The 22,795-nt window shown below is 39.4% G+C and overlaps 1 protein-coding gene and 2 pseudogenes across 2 annotated transcripts in view; 1 reads left to right on the top strand and 2 right to left on the bottom strand.

The window, feature by feature from the left end:
• The window catches only part of LOC149043521 (mitofusin-2-like), a 16,960-nt pseudogene extending 1,027 nt beyond the window's left edge, over positions 1-15,933 (bottom strand). Inside the window, exons 1-19 of the transcript XR_016187843.1 lie at positions 15,712-15,933; positions 14,920-15,159; positions 13,962-14,050; positions 12,386-12,424; positions 11,893-12,001; positions 11,580-11,687; positions 11,122-11,229; positions 10,906-10,951; positions 10,728-10,798; positions 10,266-10,387; positions 10,044-10,170; positions 9,153-9,257; positions 8,960-9,056; positions 7,979-8,042; positions 3,497-3,653; positions 2,777-2,884; positions 2,024-2,220; positions 944-1,078; positions 1-442 (exon numbers count right to left, since the gene is read on the bottom strand). The exon at positions 1-442 is cut by the window's left edge and continues 1,027 nt beyond it. The product of XR_016187843.1 is annotated as a mitofusin-2-like (transcript). The remainder of the gene's footprint in view (positions 443-943; positions 1,079-2,023; positions 2,221-2,776; positions 2,885-3,496; positions 3,654-7,978; positions 8,043-8,959; positions 9,057-9,152; positions 9,258-10,043; positions 10,171-10,265; positions 10,388-10,727; positions 10,799-10,905; positions 10,952-11,121; positions 11,230-11,579; positions 11,688-11,892; positions 12,002-12,385; positions 12,425-13,961; positions 14,051-14,919; positions 15,160-15,711) is intronic.
• A 1,448-nt stretch (positions 15,934-17,381) lies between these two features.
• On the bottom strand, positions 17,382-22,221 carry LOC149043519 (uncharacterized; annotated as a pseudogene).
• LOC149043520 (uncharacterized) lies at positions 17,835-20,542 on the top strand. The gene is made up of 2 exons (XM_089208745.1): positions 17,835-20,379; positions 20,505-20,542. Exon 1 carries the CDS (start codon positions 18,222-18,224, stop codon positions 20,373-20,375), a length of 2,154 nt encoding a protein of 717 aa, XP_089064871.1. The 5' UTR covers positions 17,835-18,221; the 3' UTR covers positions 20,376-20,379; positions 20,505-20,542.
• Positions 22,222-22,795: the final 574 nt, after the last annotated feature.

Genomic DNA, 22,795 nt, shown 5'->3' with positions numbered 1-22,795 from the left:
TTTTTTTTTTTTTTTAACTGGATGTAAAGCTTTTTTCTAGGTAGATCTATACGCTTAATGGCCATGAAAAGTAAACTAAGGAGATACCTAAAGCCTGCATAACTAACAGTGTTGTGGAAGTTTTGGGTGACAGAACCGCGCGAATGAACGGTGAAGTCACGAGGGGAATGTGAAAATGGGAATGGGAAACTACAGGTCCGCCGGATAAATCTTCATTGGCCAACCAAAACTTTCCAGTTACGCAAGCTATAGACTAGATTTTCAGAAGTTTTAGGCTGTAAATTGAGTCCTCGCTAGCTTACAAACAGGGTTAATAGTGTTTTGCATTCTACTCCTATATTCCAGGGCGTCCTACTTCATCAGATTTCAAATCCTGCTCTTTTCCAAACCAAACTCATTGAGGAATCGGGATAGTTTGGTTTCGAACCAACTTGCTCTTTTCCTAAGGACAGAAAGCGAGCTCACTTAGAACTTCTGATGCTGCACACTCCCCACGCTAATGTTTACAAACGATACTCCCATTTCTGTGGATGACGAGGTTGTCTGTGAAGGGGAATAGAGGGTAGTCTCCAATCCCTACTATCCCCTTCCCCTTGACAAAAAAATATTTCCTACGATGAAAGGGTGGTATATGGGCAAGAGGTAATTCCACTTCTCCCCCCCCCCCCCTTCCTATTATTTTCCCAAAATCTTTTCTTAGGAATGCCGGTCTAAGAAACCGTAGGTAATCCCTTATCCATGCCATCTTGTTCCCTTGAGCGAGAGAAAATGCCAACCCAAGGTGAAGAGGGAGGTTATGATACATTTGGGTTCAGAAGAAAATCATTTTGCCCCACCCCACCCCCATTTCACTATTGATTTTTTTCCCCCTTCCCTCCCTAAACTTCAGTCTCTGCTACAGCTGTTGTCATTAATTTATTGCCAATACATAGGACAGAATTACCTTAACATTTTCGCATTGTTTTCGATTTTCTCAAGGCTTGCTATTTTTTCATAAAGTTCGGCTTTCTTTCTTTCCAAATTTTCCACTTCTTTCTGGACCAGAGACTCAAACTTCGCGGAGGTTGACGTCAGTTCTCTGTAATAAAATAAAATTAAATGTTTCTTTATCTGAAGTACACAATAACAAGTTTTCAAAATAATTGCGGATTTGCCTTGTTATGTATCTTATTGCCGAGCCGCATATCATGAACTAAAGGAATTAATACGCAGTAATTCTCATAATAAGATCAAAACAGCAAACAAGTATGAGGAATTATTCAACTCGTGATGTTCAGTTAAACCAGAGACAATTGAGGTGTAAAAGTTCATCTGCAGAATCAATCAGTTGTCAGGCTGAACAGAGCATTGAATTAACACTTTTAATATCAAATAACATCGTCTTCTTGGCACAGAAATAATAGTAAGGCAGAGATGAAGACACTTAAGTGCCGCTCTCGCTAAAAGCGGTCCTCTCGACTTGCCGTCCAAAGCAAGTTTTCTTTTATTTTTTGCCCACGAAAAGGGTTTCGGATACATGTTTCAAAAATAGTTTAGTTGTTCTCCAATTCTCTTCTTTTGCGTCGCCACAAGCCAAAAACGATTTTTGGCCAGACCACCCGTGTGGACGGCGATCAAAAGTGCAAATTTCACAGATTTTGTCCAGCGCGCAGCGACTGCAATAATTTATATAGCTCACGGAATTCTATCTTGTCCTAAACCCTTTTCATGGGCAAAAAATAGGAGAAAACTTTTTTCCTACAAGAAGTTGAGAGAACCGCTCTTAGCGAGAGCAGCACTTAAGGCTTTGCATGCTTAGAATGGCGTACCGAATGGGTGCAAAATCAAACAGCCATAGACGATTCTAGAATCGTTAAGTTACTACCCTGGTTACATCCAATCAACACTTCCAGCCTTTAACCATAGGGCACCGTTTCAACATTCAGTTTCAAGTCAAGTGAATTTACCCTCTGCTGTGTGCTAGAGAGCTTGACCAACAATCACATCAAAGACGCTTCAAAAATCCCATGAAAGCCAAACTTACTGTTGCACTTGTCCACTGCACTTAGCGGCAATGTCGCTGACTTGTGACAGAAACTCTTTAGAAGCGTAGTCCACAAACTGTCGTTTGAGAGCTTTATCTCTGGCACCAGCGGCCCAACATACCCTCTGAATTACATACACTCCACTGTATAACCCACCACACAAAGCCGTTAACCACCATCCTACAGTCTTCCAAATCTGCAATTGGAGAAACACGAATTGAAATGGACGCTTCGTATAGGCATACATACATCTAATGTTGCGTGGAAACTTAAATCACATTTTTGAGAGGTGCAACCATGTCTGTACAGCGGTCAAACGTATACGCACGTGTGAAAGTTGTAATGACTAGGTGGTGCGCTTTGAAATGTCAAATAGGAGTTGTCTGACACGAGTTACCAACAACCACACAAGCCAGTAAGTTATGGTGTTTCAGAAGCAATTTCTTTTGGTAAAGCTCAAAACAGTTCGGTAAATCAATAGGATACCAATACTTGAAAAAGCTTAGTGTAAGAAAAGTCTCTCGCTTTCCTTTTCCCTGCTTCTGTTTCCTTTGGCAGATTTCTATAATCGTATCGATTCTCTTTCGCTCACTTTGCAAGACAGCTGTTGTTTCTTATGTTTTCATTTGAAATTTTACGCGGGAAATTGAAGCACGGCCGGAAAGAATTGATCCCCTCGTGCATGCCCGACGTTTGACCGCTGTGTTTTATGCCTCAGGTTCTCTAAATCAATAAGAAATTTTAACCCTTACCAGTCCTCCAACTATGATTAACAGTATAGCAGTGAGTGTCATTAGTGAAGCTAGCCATCGCACGACAGCTGGTGCGGTACGTACCAAGCTCTGCACATTTCGCTGAATCTTAAACAAAACCGAAGTTGCCATGAGCCACTACAGTTCGAAAATAAATTATCGAGGGGCGACATATCCATCCAACCTGTGGCGCAATGGATTGCACTTCACCTCACAAACGAAAAGTTTGAGGATCGATTCTAAGTGAAAGCAAATTTTCCTTCTCTTTCTTTTTCTCTCTTTTCCTAACCTTCTTCAAAAACATGTGTTTTCCTAGTTTCTTTGAGAACGTTATCGCGTATTTTAAAGTGATCAGCTACAGAACCAACGCCTTTTTCTTTCCTTTTCCTAACTTAATGATATGGAGTAAGCGTTTTAATCATTCTGGAGTACAGTTCATCCATGTTGTATTTTCCGGCGGTCGAGCACTCAAACGGCTATCAAATATGGAAGGCTGGAGCGATGGAGCAGAGGAGTTAATCGTGGATCAAAAAAAAACTCAGAAATGGCTTTTAGCAATTTCCTCCGTTTGAAATAGAATTACATTAAACAGTTTCCTTTCGAAAGTTATTACAAAAATTTTAATGCCCTTCAAGTACTCCTTCGAAAATAACTCTTCCCTGACTAGGCTTAGTATTTTTTTCATCATTTGTTATTTCAAAACTAAATAAGTTCTCTTACTCTCGCATCCACAGCGATGACTTGTTCAGCATGTAGATGCCCCAAGAACTTCCTCAAAATCGCTTGCCAGCCAAGAGAGAAGTGAAACTCCACATCTCCACAAAAATCATTGCACAGACGGGTCACAGTCAGTTTGAAATTCGCTTGGAAATCAAGACTACAATAAACAAACAAGATAAAGAAATTAGTAACAAGATCAAAGGGCTCTTGGAGCCAGCTCGTACATGTTAAGGCTGAAGTTTTTATTGATTTCTTGGACTTGTTGAATATAGATACAGTTGAATTCGGTTTATGTAGACTTTCAAGACTTATGGAATAAATTTTCTTCTATATTTTGGGCAGTTGTGTGATAAGAAAACTTGTGCATTCGTCGTGATGGGAATTGGAAAAAAGTTTGTGTGGGCTGGAGGTGGGAGGGGCAGAGGTAATTAGGCAGACAGTGTCCTTTCTGTTGGCGTGTGCGTGTTTGTGAGGCGGAGGGTGGGCTATGTGGGCATAGGCATCAAATGTTGCTCTCGCAGCAAAATATTGGTAACACTCATCTTTCACGATCATTTACACTAATGTGAAATATTCCTTGCCCGTTTCTTGATATCTTTTGCTTTGAACAAAGCGGCCATTGCATTTGGATTTTGACAAAGCGGCCACAATCGCTCTTAATAGAATTTCAAGCCTTTATAAAGTCTGATTTTCACATATTAATATTTGTATAGTCACCAAACAGATGTGAGATAAAACCATAGAAAAGTAAACAAATGGCCAGTCACGAAAGTAACGCTTCGCCTTTCCCTATAAAATCGCCTCTCTCTCATGTAAGCCAATAACAATATAAGGCACATATGTAAAAATCAGTGTGTGTACACCCCTGAACGTTGAAAATATATCAAATCGAAGGAACAGTTTTGGTCTTGGTCCACATTTTTGTCAACAAAATGAACATATATGAAACGTACGGACCACGTGAGAGGCTGTCTATTGTTTCTCGAATATTGCGCGGGTTAAATATTCCATAGTGATATCTCGTTTACATCTACTTTTTAGTCGGGCGACCGACTATAGGTTTACCCTCGGGTTTCTCCACAAAGCTCAGTCACGTGCAATGGGGTATACCGCTGACACGTAATAGATGCACAACCTTCTTCCCACCATGTCGAACATGGCGGATTTGTCGAATATCTTAGCGAATGGTGTCATCTTTTCTACGCTCAAGCACACAGACCCACACACCGTTTGCGGTAGACCCACTCCAAAAGATGGCTTGTGTAATGAGCGTTTATTTCGAAACGGGTCGTTCCGGGAACTCAAAATAGCAAAAGAATCAAATGATTTAGCGAAGGTCTCACTAGAATCTATAAAAGCGGGAATCTTCAAAAGCGGGAGTCTTTAAAACGGGGAATCTTTAAAAGCGGGAATCTTTAAAACGGAAAATCTTTAAAAGCGGGAATCTTTAAAACGGAAAATCTTTAAATGCGGGAATCTTTAAAACGGGGAATCTCTAAAAGCGGGAATCTTCAAAATGGGGAATTTTTGAAAGCGGGAATCTTTAAGAACTTTACAATTTTTTTGTCAGAAGGCAGTGTCACTCGATTATCATTTCTTTTATCTGCCTGAAAAAATCCAGAAATCCAGCCACAAGAAGCACGCGCTGCGACTGTCCTCGGTCGGACCCGAGCCGCGGGAGCCGGGCTCTAACAGTCCTGAGCCGAGACTCCAGACCTACCTCCGACGCCCAGTTCCGACCCACGCTGACGCGTGCCCAAGAGAAGTGCGACGGCGGCGAGACGCGTGCCCGGGACCACGGTCCGTTCGGATCCGCAAACCCCGAGCCGCCGGCTGAATCTCGAAGGGAGCATTGCTGAGTCCATTCGTTTCCCTCTGACGGTTTCACGTACTTTTTAACTCCCTTTTCAAAGTTCTTTACATCTTTCCCTCACGGTACTTGTTCGCTATCGGTCTCACGCCGGTATTTAGCTTTAGATGGAGTTTACCACCCATTTTGGGCTGCATTCCCAAACAACCCGACTCTTCAAAAGCACATCGTGGGCGGCCGGCCCTGCCACAGACGGGGTTGTCACCCTCTGCGACGTGCCGTTCCAAGCAACTTAGGCAGGGCTCCTCCGCCTAGAAAGTGCTTCTCGCAACTACAACTCGCCGATGCAGGCATCGGAGATTTCAAATTTGAGCTCTTCCCGCTTCACTCGCCGTTACTGAGGGAATCCTTGTTAGTTTCTTTTCCTCCGCTTATTAATATGCTTAAATTCAGCGGGCAGCCTTACCAGATCTGAGGTCTGAAAGGCGATTCCTTTTTTCCTTTGAGATGCCGCCACCGCTACCTGGCGGCAGCGGAAAAAAAAGAATCGAATGGAAAAAGATTTGTTCCGTCAAAGCGATAGAACCGTGGCCGGTTAGGGATTCTTGTTCTATGATCCCCGTGCGACAACGGATGTCGCTTGGCGGATCTTTCTCCCTGAATTTGAAGGGACGCGGTAAACCGACCGGCCGGGCCGAGCACCAGGGCTAGCGCACGACCGGTCATCTCGACCGCGACCCTCAACGCCACACGAACTCGTTTCTAGCGGGCGCGTCCCGGCCCCACCCGCTACAGGCGGGGACCAGGCGGACGCGCACGCGGATTCGCACGATGGGTGTTTGACAAGACACTCAGACAGACATGCTCCTGGGAGAGCCTCGTTAAAGGATTTAAGTTGTACTCATTCCAATTACAAGACTTGCAAAAGCCCTATATTGTTATTTCTTGTCACTACCTCTCTGAGTCAGGATTGGGTAACTTGCGCGCCTGCTGCCTTCCTTGGATATGGTAGCCGTTTCTCAGGCTCCCTCTCCGGAATCGAACCCTAATTCTCCGTCACCCGTTGCAACCATGGTAAGCCACTACCCTACCATCGACAGTTGATAGGGCAGATATTTGAATGAAAGATCGCCAGCGCACAGGCCGTGCGATTCGATCAGTTACTATGATTCACCACAACACCGGGCAGAACCCGCATTGGTTTTTACTCTAATAAATACATCCCTTCCGCAGATAGTCGGGACTTTTCGCATGTATTAGATCTAGAATTACAACGGTTATCCAAGTAGTAAGGGTACAATCAAAATAAAAGATAACTGATTTAATGAGCCATTTGCAGTTATACAGTACTAGTGCTTATACTTAGACATGCATGGCTTAATCTTTGAGACAAGCATATGACTACTGGCAGGATCAACCATAAACGATCTGATTGGTGCGAGCAACATACCACTCTCTGTACGCTAACATAGATGTTATTTTTTTTTAAAAGTAAAAAAAAAACTCACAAAACAAAAATAAGAATAACTCTATGTTCCTTGCGTCAATCAGATCGTTTAGGGTATGTATCTTATACTAATCAGATTGCCGCATTAGGGTATGTATCTCGCACCAATTAGAGCATCATTTTTGTTCTTTGGTTTGAGAGGTGTTCAAATTTCAAAGAATTAACGCGTGATTCGTAAAATGGAGTCATCATCACGAATGGAAATATTTTCGATGCCTGGAGAAAGTGATCTTGTGGAGTCGTTTGTGTTCGGCCAAGGACGAATTCATATATCATCGTTAGCATGTTTATTTGATTCTGTTAACTGGAATGAATAATTTACGGAGGTGAGGTAAGATGATGTGATCTACTAACGTTAAAAACATATCAAGTCGAAGGAACCGTTTTGGTCTTGGTCTGCATTTTAGTCAACAAAATAGACACACACCGTTTCAAAAGATGATAATACAGACGACGTGCAAAGCTGTCAATTGTTTCTCGAATATTACGCGTGTTAAATATTCAATAGTGACATCTTATTTACATCTACACCTACCTTTATTAAGTTGGTAAAATCTGTACAGACATAACACCGACCAACTCGCACGCAAAGTGAGAAGACTATATGAAGGCCTGAGATTATATTAAGAACGATTTTGACCAAGACACGGGCCAGGAATATTCCACAATAGTGCAAATAATCGTGAAAGCTGATCGCAGAAAAGCGATTGCGTGACGCTTGGTAAGTTGTAAGATGACATGTTATCACATAGCATACGAAAAAAACACTTTAAATTCTCTGTCTGCATTTTGTACCCACTCGGCAGTCTGCAGTTATCCTAAAGCCAGTAGTCCTGATGTCTTATTATACCGAGTTAGTAGATATTAACCCTTAACCTGCATCTGATTTCTCCTTACAATATCACCCCGAAGTCACACAATCAAGTCACGAAGAAAAAGAAGATGAACGTCAAGTGACTCTTGGCTTGACTCTGAAGATGACTTCCGCTCAGGTTGTCGAAACGTCAGTCACTACTACCGACAATAGTCCTTCTCAGGACTACACTCACCAGGACGATCCAACTACACTATTGCATGTTACCCCTAGGTTCAAACCATGTACTATAGTACAGAGAATATACATACTGATGTTAGAGTTTGATAAGCGAAGGAACACAATACTCACGCTGGAGTGACGAGCTCAAGAGATAACTCTGGTGTTTTAGGCGAAAGAATCCGACGAAAGAGATCTGGAAAAAAAGAAAAATATATTCATATATACTTAAGGGACCAGTCATTAGTTATCATGGAGTGGGAGTGGGGTCGGAGGATGTCGGTCTTGTCACGATAAAAATTTACTAGTTCCCTTATAAGACCCTGAAATATTCTTATGACTCTCCCCCCCCCCCCCTCGTTGGTACTAAATAGGTGTTGTTGTCAATTTTCTACAGTCCTACTTTATACTCTGTCGGTGACGACTTACTCCCCCCCCTTCTTTCCCTCCCTGAAAACAATGTGATCCTCCCCTAAATTCTTCACACCCCCCCCCTCCACGGCCAAAATATATTAAATGGTCCCCAGAGACTCGTGCCTCTTTACTGTTGGCTTCTTTCCCTTCCCCCCCCCCCCTTTTTTTTCCTAACATATGAGGGACTTCATGATGTATCATTAGTTATTACTCTACCTCAGTTGTTTTGCGACCCTAGTGCATATTGTCCGTACCAAGCATTTCAGTACGAAAGGAGAACTTTTTATCATCCTGACCGCACGAAATGTGGCGGGACGAGAGTAAGAGGGTCGCAGGACGGGGGTGGGGTGGGGAGAGGATGGAAGGCTAGTATGCAAATCCTAACTTTTGAAAAATCTGTTTGACCTCAAATGGCACTTCTGATTGATGCGGCGTGATGACATTAATAGACAGGTTTGACAAGTACCTATCAAATCCTCATGCAAAACAATGTAAACGATCAGAAAGATCAAAGTGGCGGAAGATGTGGAAGGTTTTAAGTCAGACTGGTTCTGTAAGCTGACGTAAGCTGTTTTTCAGAGTTACTTCTCCAGATAATTCAGCAATTCACTGTATACTCATTCGAGAATTTTTAGGCTTATGTACACATGCATATTCACATATCATTCATGTAGTATGGAGTAGGTCCTAAATACTGACCTGCCATTTGTTTATGTGCCTGACAAACCACAAGAAAATTTGAAGAAGAAGCCATCATATACCTTCTTAAGCCACTCTCAAGGTGATTGCACAGATTCTATTGACATAATCAGGGATAAGTGTTAAATTTCAAATTCTCCCTCCATTGCAGCTGTTGCTCGGCAGCAAAACTGCCTACACAAGTAATTTTCACCTTTTTATATGTCCCAAGGAACACAGGATGAGCTGGGAATGGATGATCAAACTCGTTCACCAGCGAGCCCAGTTAAGCAATCTTTTCTGTTAAAGCCTCAGTTATCTAAAGAAAGGAAAACATTTTGTTTAGATTTTTTTTGTTGAAATCAGTTAACTAGAAAGGCAAAATTTGTCTTTTGTAGCAATACTTGGGGTTTCTAAAATTTTCAAAACAACTTAGAATAAATCTTGGAAATTGAAGGTGGAATCCTTTGGCAACTATTCTGGCCAGTCTTATGAACAGATCAGGTGCTGACCAAATCTCACGGCTTTGAAATTTGACAAAATTTGTCTTTTGATTTTTTAGGGACAATTCTAGTTTTGCCCGCATGTGCAGAAAGGCCCTAAAAGTAAAAATGGATACAAACAAGGGATTGGGAAAACATGAAGAAATGCTGTCAGGGTGGGGGATGGGTAGCATGGGATGGACTGGCTTCCCATCTCGAGGGAGTAGCAATACTCTAGGTGTGGAAATTGGGAAAAGCTCTGACAGTTTAGTTCTGTAAGATTATGTCCCAATTTGTGTTCATCCTTACCACTATGCGTCATCATACTTATTATAAATTAGGTACATATCTGTGTGTACTCAGGCACTAGCAGTAAATTTAAGGAAAACTCTTGATAAAATTTTACCACTCACTTCAAAGTAAATTTGATATGCATATCAAAGGCACCTAACAAGTATTTAAGAAGCATCTCAAATAAAGTCATCCATTTGATTATGTACTTTCCAATCTGTTCTGGAACCTTACATTGTGAAAAACTAAAAATTAACATAATTCAAGACTGAATAAACCACAAGTTTTAAACTTAAGCCTCCTAAAGAGCATTTGAGTAGTTATTTTATTACCTGATCCGCAACTTTAGAAGTGATTTCATCGATCAGGCATTTAATCTCACGTTTACATAATTCAAGCTGTTCCCTCACATACTTCAGTCTATTCCCTTGCTCCTTCTTAGCTTTCTCCAGTTGAGATCTGAGCAAAAAAGACCATATGAACTTAGCAAAACCAACAATTAGGTAACTAAAATCACCATCAAGCAAAAGGAAAATTATCTGTCTCTTTCTCACCTTTTCTGAAATTCAGAACCCTCTACTTGTTCCATACGAGCCGTTAACATTTTTGCAATTTCCGATCCACTGGCCACCAGAGGTTTAAACTTGGTTTCTATGGGCGACTGAGAAATAAACTCCTATAAAACCAAGCATGAAAAATTTATGTTGTGAAGTGAGAGTAATTAATTGACACAAACTCTAGACAAGCAAATGTGTTTAACTTTAAATTAAAAAAGTACAGTCAAAAGGCCCCTTTCCATGCTAAATGGATGGCAGTCAAAGGTCTTAAAGGCAGCAGTAAACCACCCGGAGTGTAACTAGCTTTAATGGAAACCCCCTGTGTGAAGTTACCATTAGCAAATTTGCACTCCCTGAATAACAATGCCATTAAATTCCACACTACAATCATTGGAATATTTTTGCCCCTTTTGGTTCATGGGTAATCTGCCAACAGACAACTGGCTATCTGAAAAATACCTCAAGTTTGTGCTCAAAGTTCTTAAACTGCATCTGTCGAGCAAGAAATCCTTCATCGTGAATGGCACCACCTGAAAAACATCATGGTAATGCTAGTTACTTGATTTAATACAAAAATCTTACTTAACCATGTGTTTGTGCTTTTTCCAGAGAATGTACATTTTGATCAGCCACATACCTCCTTGAGGCATTCCTTGGTGTTCCTGCACTCTGCTCATTAAGGTCTTGGTAAAACAGAAACAGGAAAAGAAAGTGGGAAAATAAATAGAGCAATTGATAGGTTTGTCCTGTATCAAATGTCTCTTTGCATAGCAATAACAAAACTTGAAGACTTGTCCCCAGTTATTTGCAATTGATCCTTATAAACCCTGATATAAAATATCCAGCAGCTTACCTCTTTAGCAGAGACAAAAAACACTCTGTCTTCAGCCAGTTCTTTGTCTACACACTGGAGGTCATCAACAAGGAAATTAGTGCTCCGACTGAGATGTTGATTTTTCACCTTAAAGAAACAGGTAAAAAAAATTTTAAAAATCACACTTTATTACCATCATCTAAATAGTGGGGGAGGGGCAAGGGGTTGTTGTTGTCTGGAGGGGGGGGAGGGAAATGGGATAAATGTTTGTTATCCCACCCATCATTATACATTAATTCTTCTCCTCTATCTAAACACCCCCACCCCCTCCCTCCCCCCCACAATGAATCTATCAGTACTTTTTTTTCCAGCAACAATTTCCTATGAAGAGAACATCAGAGATGAAAGACAACTCGAAGTTGTATTTTGTTTTCACTTTTGATATCTTTCGATTTCAAATTTAAATGGGTATCAAGGTCAAATAAGTGCTCACTTACCAGCTCCATCTTATCAGGTTCTGATGCACATACGTCCCATCTGTTATATAGAATGAGGATGTTTGGTCTTGAAAGACACTGATTCCTTTTGAGAAAAAAGTTTTTCTCCTACAAATGACAAGGGTATGAAATGAGAAACTACCCCACAAGCATGGGAAGGTTTAATGTATGAATGCTACCACACTGATTGGATAAATTTCTCCTACAATAAGTCACATTTTAAAGCAACTGAAATTTTAAAAAAATTCAATCAAATTTAAAGTTTGTATGTGATGTATCTTTACACATAGCACATGAATGGTCATGAACATACCGCAAACGCAAGTGTTGACTCAGCATTAGCAACCAGGACAAACACATCAGCATCCACACAGTGCTTATCAATGCACACATCAAGATCAGGGCTCACATCTACACCAGGACTAAAATAACAATTGTCTGTGACTATTTACATAGCATTTTAGGCTTCTTCTTGGTGTAGAAGACACAGAACATGTCACAACAGAGCAATACCTCATGAACCTATTGTTTTCATTGTTTTCTTGTTCTTTTGTCTCTTTGTTCTTCTTTAACCTTCACACCCTAATATTAGTATGCATATTCTCTGTACTGATCTCTATACATTCCCTTAGGAGTAGACAAAGACAATTTGCCTGACAGTCCAGAGCATCTATAGTTGGTGATCATTTCTTTAATTCTTGGGATCTTAATGTGTTATTCAGAGGTGAAATTGTAAGGAGAATTTTAATTCTTGGGGCTCAAAAGGTTAATTATACAGTGCATTTCATCACATTTATTTTGCTTACCTATCCACCAAAACAACATCCTCTGATAAAATTTTACATCTGAGGTTAAAAAAAATACATTTTTACAAAAATGAAACCATCACAAGTGATAATAATGTACAGGTAAAACTCTCTTGTAATGATACAAACCCCCTGATCTAATGTGAAAGCATTATCTAGAACACGTGAACTGTGTTTGGAAAGTTTTTGTATCTTTTAAAGACACAAGAAGCAGCCTATCCAAGAGCTTTTCAACACTACAAGTACATTTCCTTTGCTTATAAGACACTCATTGAAAAACAAATGACACAGCTTTTTACTTTACTGTATGTATATTAAACAATTACTGAAGGAAGTTGAGCATGATAACTTGAATTATAAATACCGGGTTCTAAGTTATCTGCCAAAACCAAAGGGTGAGACAGACTACAAAGACACCATGCTTAATAGTTCATGATATCATGTAAAAACTGAATTTGGTAATTGTTTTAATTACACATCTGTTAAAAACAATCTGGAAAAGAAGACACCTCTCTCTGGGTTTGCAAAAGTTTAAGAACACTTCATGGAGTAAGGGCTTGGAAACTAGGCAGACTATGAATTCCAAATGACAATTGCAATGTCTGCTGCAGATATTGGGTTGTCTTGTCAACTTCCTCTGCTTTTGTATATTGATTGAATGCTCTTGACCAATCAGATATTTTATAATAAGTCTACACTGTGTAACACATAATAACAGAATTAATTTGAAGCCAAAAAATGTTGACAAACTTAATCTCTTTGGAAAAAAACCTGGACAAGAACAATTCATGTACAACAATGGGCACTAAATTCTACTTTTACTAACATCACGCCCATTGAAAAGTGTTGCCTGGGAAAAATTGGGTACCCATGATGCTTTGTAGGCACAATGACCTGGGAATAAGGTTGCAAAAGCTTACCACCACCTTCGGTCTCTTAAGATCTGAATTGAAGAAATCCCAAACCAGGGTTGTAAAATTTCACTTTGCATCCGTTTAAAGACAATGGAGATACAATTGCTGCAATTAGTATTGTTTGAAAGTAATGAAATGCTACTTGTGAGGAGTGGGAATTTACAACATATGCTTAAGCTTTTCGAAAAATAAATAGACTTTATTGACATGTTATCTGAAACTGATGGCAATAACAGGCTAAAAAGGAATATTTCTGTAATGTTATTTTGCTTTCATGGCGAAATTGATGGTCAAACCTCATAAATCTGCTGCATTTCAGTCTTAACACAAATTGAAACCCAACATTTAAAAGGTAATTTTATTTTACATCTGACTGATTTTTAAACAGTATAGACCAATCAAGATAATGCTGATAATTTTATCTCTTCTTTGATGAATAGCACTATGTTTCGTTTGTCTGAGCAAGAAACAATACTTGCGAACACGGCATACACGGGGGATTACAAGATTGGCAGTCAGATTGACAGGCCTGCATGAAGTTACCCATGCTCTCTTTCCCTTTTCTAGCTTATTTGCATTTTCCCGTACGATGTTTTTCAATGGGCGCAATTCCATAATGGAGTACATGTGAACGATATAATAATTACAAAACAAAATCAAACCTAGACTTTGGCCAATACACTTCAACAAGAGTGCCAGGATCAAGCTTTCCTTTGCACAAGGTCGAGGTAAGTTCATCTAATGGCTGTTTCTATAACAAGCAGAAAATAGGTAATTATCATGATGATTATTGACAACTCATTAACCCTTTGACACCCAAGATCTGATTATTAATTCTCTCTCTGGTTGCTACAAATTTCATTGTAAATTGGTTACAAGAATTTGGTGTTCAGTCAAGATAATATCTTAAACCTGATAAAGTTGAGTATTCTCATCACCTGTTTTCTGGATAATGTATGGATACCATAGGGAGAAGTTAAATGTTAATCACTTCTAGGGTTAAAGGGTTAACTTACATGGCACATATATTAATTGGAGTATTATTTAATTTATTTCATAAGTATTTTTCTGCTTTAAGATAATTTAGGTACCAATGATATTTTCTAAATCAAATTTCAAACCGAAAGTAATTGCTAAAACCATATAAACACCAGAGAAATACTGCTAGTTTAGAATTAAACAGTAGGAGTGATTGATTGAGGTTTGGACCTTTATCTGCTGTCAGGCTATAAAAATCAAATACAATTTATTAACCATAAATCATATTTTATACGCGAAATGTTTCTAAGAAAAATGTATATCCATTTCAAGTGATTTCTTTCCCACAGTTGATCTCAAGATATAGATTTTTTTTTAAGAACAGATTTTTACAATCTCGAAGAAACATCAAAAACAAGAAGTGTGGAAATTTATCCATTGCATGCTAAATGATATAATGTCAACAAAAACAATAGAGGAACTTTGTGTGAGTTGACAATTTTCTTTTGTTTTTGGGTGTAGGTTAGCTATTGCAAAAATTGACCAATGCGGGTAATCTGCTGCTGGGGTAAATGGATGGAAATTATCATACATATAATTATTACAAAGGAGAAACTTATAATACTTGTTAAAAAGACATACCATATTCTTTTTGCCATCACTGTCTGGAACCAAAATATATGGAACTGGTGAATCTGAACCATGTACACTGAGAAAACAGTTTGTAGTACAGCCCATTCCCATTGGTAAGAAGTCACTTTGTAATATGGCGTTTAATGTGGTACTCTTTCCATTGCTGGTTTGTCCAATGAATGCCACCTTAATCTGATCCCTTGATAGTACCTCTAAAATGCTTGAGATCTGTCTCTTATAGCCTAACACCTGTGTGAGAGAAATGCGATAATCAGTTCTGACTTAATAAGAATTAATTACATTGAAAAATTGACAGTGAAAGTGCAGGTACATAGAGTGTGCACAGAGCGAGATGGACCATGAAAAAATGCATGGGTTTTACATAGAACTTAAGTTACAGTTCCCATTACAGAGATTGCAAAATTGGTGTCTTGACAATATGTCTTGTGTAAACTGGGAGAAATGATCAGGGAAACAAAAAAAACTGGCATGAATCTACAGAACGTGCCTCTAACATACCAAATTACTGATAAACAGGTAAAGAACACAACTACATGATGTAATATTACTGTAAAATATATCTGAATGCACAATCCATGAAAATTATGAATTATCCAGAGTTAATTAAAGAAAGTATTTGATCAAGGTATAAATCAAGTAGCTTTGAAGTAATATCAAAATACATAAAAAACATTAAAAAACAACCACAATCAAGGTTGTATGATCTGCACCAGTTTAACAATATTTAATTTACCAATTCTCATCAATATCATGGAGCTTGAAAGCGACATAAAATCTTACCTCGCTTAAGAATTCCTGGAATTCTTGTTCATTTTCGTCCAAAGCTACTCTTGGTTCCGCTACCAAGTCTTCATGGACTGAAGAGATATTATTTATGAAGGCGCTAAATATAGGGATCATCTTCTCCTTCACGTCACTGTGCAGAGGGAATCCTTCATGCACTCTGTTAATTCCGCCATTTTGTAAAGATTTGAGCTCAAACTGAGACGGTGAACTTGTCATATTCACCAGAATGTGGACTGTGCTGACCACCTTGAGAGTTTGAACGTAACAGAGAAGTTTAGGATGGTAGTTTCCACGTCACGAGCTATGAGCGTAGAAATGTTAAAATAGAGGGTGTGTTTTCAACTAGACCGGTGGCGAGTGAAAAAAGAAGAGACCTAGATACGAGTAGCCAGCGGTGAAACAAATTAAAGTATTAAAATACTTCATATAGAGACAAGTCATTTGTAGTTGCAGAAAACAATCGTGTTGTAACGCCGAAATGCAAACAGTTTACTTCGATAAATAAAATGTAACCCAATTTTTTAAAGGTTTTGATCGTACATTTATCTTTTACTGATTGAATAAGCAATGAAAGTATCGGTGGCATCCGAAAGGCACCATAAAGAATTAAATTTACGTTTTGTAGTCGCAGAAAACAATCGTGTTGTAAAGCCGAAATGTTATCAAGTAATACTTCGCTGATAAAAAAGTTAAGCAATTTTCGTGAAGCTTTGACTGGAACAATTATTTTTAATGCTGTATTAACTAACGGATGCATCGGAAAAGGCATCGCTGACACCGGGAAAGGCACCAAGAAGAATGATATTTACGTTATGTAACTTGTCTGGTATGACAGAAAAAAAGTATATCTTGACTTGTTCAAGGCGTTAATCACAGTTGGCTTGCTTTTCACTTGAATTTTGCAATCTCGACTGTCGTTTCTAGAAAAATGAAAAGCTAAGCAACTCTGCAAAAATTTCGTTCCCGATTTTTATATTTTTAGAGTCATTAACAAATGTATATCCACAGCCTAAGAAGAGAAATATAAAATTTCCATCAGCTGCCTGCGTCTGCCGCTCAAGAGAGGAGCCTTGAAGGAAGGATAGATATAAGTGAAGTGTCCGCCAGAGAAATGGGGAAGAGAAAGAGGGGAAAATGGAGAGAGAGAGCGCGGAAAGAAACGCCGTGGAAACAAACCTCTTTTAGTAATAATTAAGGATGTATATATTCAATTACCAAGGGAATTGTCTATTGTATGCAAAGACAAAGAGTAGAATGCATAATTATTAAGGTGTGCATGCATAATGAAGTATGGGGCTGTGTCGGACATAATTGTTTAAGTTCTTGAAGGGAAATGAATTAGTTCTCAGGTCCTTTTCGGAATAAAAATATGCCAGGCATTGACTGCAAATTTAGTCTGACATCATGTCATCGCTCTGCCTCGAAAAATCCCAAAGATTTACTTGCAGGTCTTCTTTTCTTTTTATTTTCATCAAATAGAAGATCTGCGGTGCTCAAATTATACAAGTCATGGTACGAAACACTCTTCTTTGCAGATTGAGCCGTGATCGCCGCTATATTGAATTCTCTTGATATTCTATTGTTCCGGAGTGTAATACGATATACCGCTGATAATTGTTAGCGGGCTCGAAATGTCCTTGATTTCTGGCGATGAGATGATGATGTTATTTGCATCGAGCACTTACAAATGTAATAGTTAAACCATTAATTATAGTAAAAGCAGCATGTGTCGGAAGTCTTCTACGGAGGTGAAAACTCAGAGCAGATTCTTCACTTGAATTAGGATTCTTGACAAAACAAACGGGTAACTGTTCTTCATAGCTCAAACTACCCAGGCTGCTTCTGAGAAGAGTTATGGCTTTGATAATGCCAAGATCTGATTGTGACTACATGAAACAGTCATATGCCTGATTTCCCCCCATCACACATGACATGAAGGCTAGAATCCAGCTTGGAGTCAGTGGTTGGTGGTTATTCAGTTGAAGTGAGGATTTGTTTGTTAAGTATGTCTTAGATAACAACAAAGAAATAACTGTACAAGCGTTGCTGCTTAACGACCTCCTATTGTTGACTGAGACAGGAAGACTGGCAGTTTCCAGAATGTGACTGATTGACTCAGACCTTCCAACCCTCACGGTTTGACCGTGAGACTCACGGTTTGGGATGTCAACTCACGGTCTCACGGTTTTGCCCCTTAATCTCACGGTGAATCAGAAAGTTTTAAAATTGCCAAACAATTCCGGAAGGTATGAAGGAATAGCAAAAAAATCTGTGCTCATAACAGCCGAATCAGGCATCAAAACTAATTTGCGAGGGAAATGGCGCCAATGCTAGGCTCAGTCTCCAGTCGTGTCTTGTTGCGCCCAGGTTACTCACCGCTACCAGAGGATCGCGGGCGCACCAAGACACGGCCGAAGAATGAGCCCAATGCCAGCCTCATTCTAATGAAACATCGGTGCGCTAAGGTTTCTGGGAAAGCTTAACCATCGAACACAAATTTCAAAATGGCTACTCGTCGTCCAGCACACGAGAGTGAAACAAGTTCTCAAAATGACTCTGATACTTCGGAACCTCAGCCATCTACCGCGAAGAAAAGGAAACCAGCTACCCTTGGAGCAGCTAAGTATCGTACGACATTTAAGGTTGAGTGGAGCAATTTATATCCCGTGAAAGCAGTAAGAAACGACAAGCATTCTTTTTATTGTGTGCCTTGTCTCAAGACAATACGCTGTGACCACCAGGGTCTAAAAGACGTGAAAGATCATTGTAATACAGAATCTCACAAGTTATCGACGAAAGCAGCGAAAAATCAGCCATCAGTAGCGGGCATGTTTGGTTCAGGCGGTAGTGTTATACAAAGTGCAGTTACCAGAGCAGAAGTCCTAACAACAAATTTTCTGATCCAGCATAACCTCCCACTTGCAACTTCAGATCACCTTGGGCCATTGTTTAGGGCAGTATTTCCAGACAGTGAAATTGCTAAGCAGTATGGATGTGCAAGAACAAAGACTATGGCTATCATCAATAAGGCTCTGGGACCACATTGTCACAGATATGTTGTACAGCACTGTCAGAAACATCCATTCAGTATTGGAATTGATGGGTCGAGTGATACAGATGTTGAAAAGATGAATCCAGCAACCGTAAGAATTTTCGATGTAGAAAGAGCCAAAACTGTTACATCTCATTTTTATCATATGTGTGTGACAAGTGGCAGGGATGCGTCAAAAGCAGAAACTCTTTTTGGTGTTGTCCAGGAAAAGTTAGAGACTGATGAAATACCATGGAATCAGGTTGTCAGCCTTTCAGTAGATAACACTAATTCAATGGTGGGTGCTCACAATTCTTTGGCATCCCACTTCAAAGCAAAAAATCCAGAGACCTATGTATTGGGATGTCCTTGCCATTTGGCGCACATTGCAGCAAGTAGAGCTCATGACGAATTTGCAAAGATTATAGGAATCAGTGCAGAAGAGCTTCTTATTGATCAGTATTACTGGTTTGATAAAAGCACAAAACGGAAAGGGATCCTACTTGAGTACATGCAGTTTTGTAACCAGGAGTATGGTAAGATACTGAAGCATTCTTCTACCAGGTGGCTTTCTTTAGAACGCTGCGTTCAACGCACACTTGAAAAGTATACTGGATTGAAGTCATACTTTTTGAGTGAAGATGCTGGTGATGCGAGATTCAAGAGGTTACAGAAAGCCTTTGAAAATCCACTCACAGAAGTTTCCCTGTTTTTTCACAATGCTTCCATCCCACTGTTTACAAATTTTAACAAACTTTTGCAGTCAGACGAGCCATCCATTCACATAGTTTATGACTCTGTCATAAAACTTGCAAATACTCTTGGAAATCGTGTTATCAAGGTGGAGGTCATGAAGAAACCACTTAATGAAATTAATTTGCAAGATCCAACAATTTATATACCCCTTGCAGAAATTCACTTAGGAGGGACGACAAAGTTTACACTACAGAGGCTACTTAATCAAGGGGAAATATCTCAAACAGCCTACACTCGTTTCTTAACAGCAGCACATGAACATTTCAAGGCAGCCTTCCAATATGTTTTGAGCAAGTTTCCTATTACTGATGAGCTGCTGAAGCATGCAAGATGGATCAACGTTCAGAAACGTAGTCAGGCAAAATGGGAGAGTGTAGAATACTTTCTATCCAGGTTCAAATCAGCCTTGAACACTGTTAACATTGATGAGATGTATGATGAATTTCGTGATTATCAGTCTCTAACAGATGAAGACATTGGTGTGATTGCTTGGAAGGAAGCTAAAGTTGTTGATGGATTAGTTAATGATCAGGAAATTTTCCATTACAGAGTAGACATTCTCTGGTGGTACATGTCACAAATGGTAATTCCTGAATCCTCAGCAAAAAGATTTTGCCATCTTCAGAAGGTGGCAGAGCTGGTTGTACTTTTGCCACACAGTAATGCAGGGGAGGAGAGGCTGTTCAGCATGGTTCGCAAGAACAAAACAGATAGTCGGTCCTCCCTTAAACTGGAGGGAACTCTATCGAATTTACTGGCAATGAAGTTGCAGTACCCAGAGGAAACCTCACCGTGTTTTAAGTTCAACCCTGATGAGAATCTTCTCAGCTCTGCAAAAAAGGCAGCGAAAGACTACAACAGAGAACACTGAGAAGGTAAGGAATACTCTGAAACAAATAATCTGTCGTCGTTGTTTTTATTTGACGCATATTTTTGAAGTCTCCAGGTTTGAGGTCCTAATCTCCAGGTTTCTCTAGGCTTTTTTTTTTTAAACCTCCAGATTTGCATGTGATGGGGGTTGGAAGGTCTGGATTGTGTAGTTGAAAATGGAACATGTATCGAAGTGGATTGTGGTGGTACATCTGAGTTACGAAACTGTTGTCGGGCTACTGATGGTGTTTGTTGTCGAGATTGATTGCATGATTGTAAAAGGTAAGGGCAGGTAAGGTGAGAACCTTGAGAGTTTTGGTGGCTAGCTTACCCACTATTGAAAAGTGGTTTTGGCATGAATTTGCAACAGAAGCAGGCCTTTCTGCGGTATGTCCTCTTTCTTGAGTTGTCTTGTGTGGAACACTGGGTTGTGGTGCAATAAGCTGTTCCAAATTTCTAGTTATCATATTTCCCCCATGATGGGACTTATGAAAGTCTGAATACCTAGAAGCATGTATTGCTGGCTGGCTTTTGGGCTGTTCGTGACTATTGTGGCTGTCTGCAATGTTGCTACTGGTATAATACTATATAATATCTTAATTGAAGGAATCACCTAACTCATTTACTGATGTTGGAAAAGGATCATTGCTCCATCAACTGGATGGGCAACTGCTATGGTTGGGAGACTTGATGCCATATGGATTGTCACACTAGCTTTACCAGTTGGTTCTGTAGGCACATTCTTAACATGAAAATCATCAGTGAGATGGATAACAAGTTTTTTGGTCTGAAAAAAAAATTAATATCAATTTTATTGATTGCTTATGTTTTTAAAAAAAGTGTTTATGTTTATTGGTCATTGTATTTGTTATGCTTTATCCTGTAGGCTGTCAGCACAGTTTTGTCCACAATTTATTGATGGTTATTTTGCATGTTGTTGTTTAAACATGTCATTCATACATATTCCACTGCTAAAGCCTAAGACTCTGCTTGCAGTCTGTGCAGACCTGGTTAACCCATGAATATCAAGGAACATTTCAGCTTATTTTTGGAGATGTGATGTTTTCTGGGATCTGAGGGAAATTGCATATCACTCATGTTATCATACTCAAGAACAAAGGTTGTTTTGTACCAGTGACTGCTGACACTGTCAGAATAAAGCTGACATGAAAATTTTGTAAATTATATGGAATATAATAATTTTTTTATTCTTCGAATGGCAAAACTTTAGGCAGGTACGTTGTAATTTGAAGTAAATACTTAAAGTAAGGCAAAATGTGAAGTAGTCATGAATGTGAAAACAATCTTTGCAATAATGATCACTACTTGAGCAGTAGTAAAAATAAGGCTGGAAAAAAATTCAGGCCTGTACAGGATTTGAACCTATGACCTCTGCAATACCAGTGCAGCACTCTACCAACTAAGCTAACAAGCCAACTGGGAGCTGGTCATTATGTTGGTTCCAAGTAAACCCGTGAATGAACGACTGTGAATATATGAAAGTCATATATTTGAACTGTGGATAAAGACGTGGATATGACAGCAATCTTTGCAGTAATGAACGCTACTTGAGCTGCAGTGAAAATACGCCTACTGCTCAAGTAGTGTTCATGACTGCAAAGAGGCTTGTTATCAACCAGGGACGCTGTGGTGCACAAGTTGTTTGAGAAACACTGACAAAACATTTGCCTTGAGGACTACTTATAAAAGCTAGTAAGGAAAAAAAAACTTCCGATAGTTATATTCAAAGGCTTTTATGTCCTACTGGATATTCATGGTTTACATACTTCACCATTTACATGGTAAACAATAAAGCAAATGATGACATAATTATCACCTTTTTCCATGATCAATAACTTAATTAAGATCAATAACTTAAAAATATTCATGCAAAATGGGGCTGGAGTGCCATGAGAGTCAGGAAATTGGTGCACAGACTGGTCCACCCAATTTCTTAACACTAACCATGGTTAGTACCTTACCTATGCCTGGACATAATCTAAGAAAGGTAACCAATCCACTATATTGTTAATAATCATAGATATGCTATGATTGCACTTGCAGGGTTAAAACACTCCAGGACAACATCAATCAAGTAATAATATAAATACTGATAAAGGTTCTGCACTATGCTCATATTTAACAAGTAAACACATGTTCATTGTTGAAAATATTTCTATATAACTTACAGAGTAGTCAAATACATTATTATTGCATTTTCTATATAATCTTGAAGCGCTGGTGGAAAAATTTCACTCAGCCTTGTACAGGCACTATGAGAGTGGGGTCTATCTCTATACAGATCTGATGATGTACAGGCATTTTGTGAGACTTGTGCACCACATCTCCTTTACATTCTCATCAGTACAATAGTGAGTGCAGATGGACATGCCACCAGAAAGGTATTCACATGTACAGCAG

Source organism: Pocillopora damicornis, chromosome 6, assembly GCF_964200805.1.
Source record: "Pocillopora damicornis chromosome 6, jaPocDami1.2, whole genome shotgun sequence".
In the NCBI taxonomy this organism is placed as follows: Eukaryota; Metazoa; Cnidaria; class Anthozoa; order Scleractinia; family Pocilloporidae; genus Pocillopora; species Pocillopora damicornis.
This window is presented reverse-complemented; position numbering and strand designations above follow the sequence as displayed.

Bases quoted from the DNA above. Each gene is read 5' to 3' on its own strand.
- LOC149043520 (XM_089208745.1), top strand. From the start codon at position 18,222: ATGGCTACTCGTCGTCCAGCACACGAGAGTGAAACAAGTTCTCAAAAT.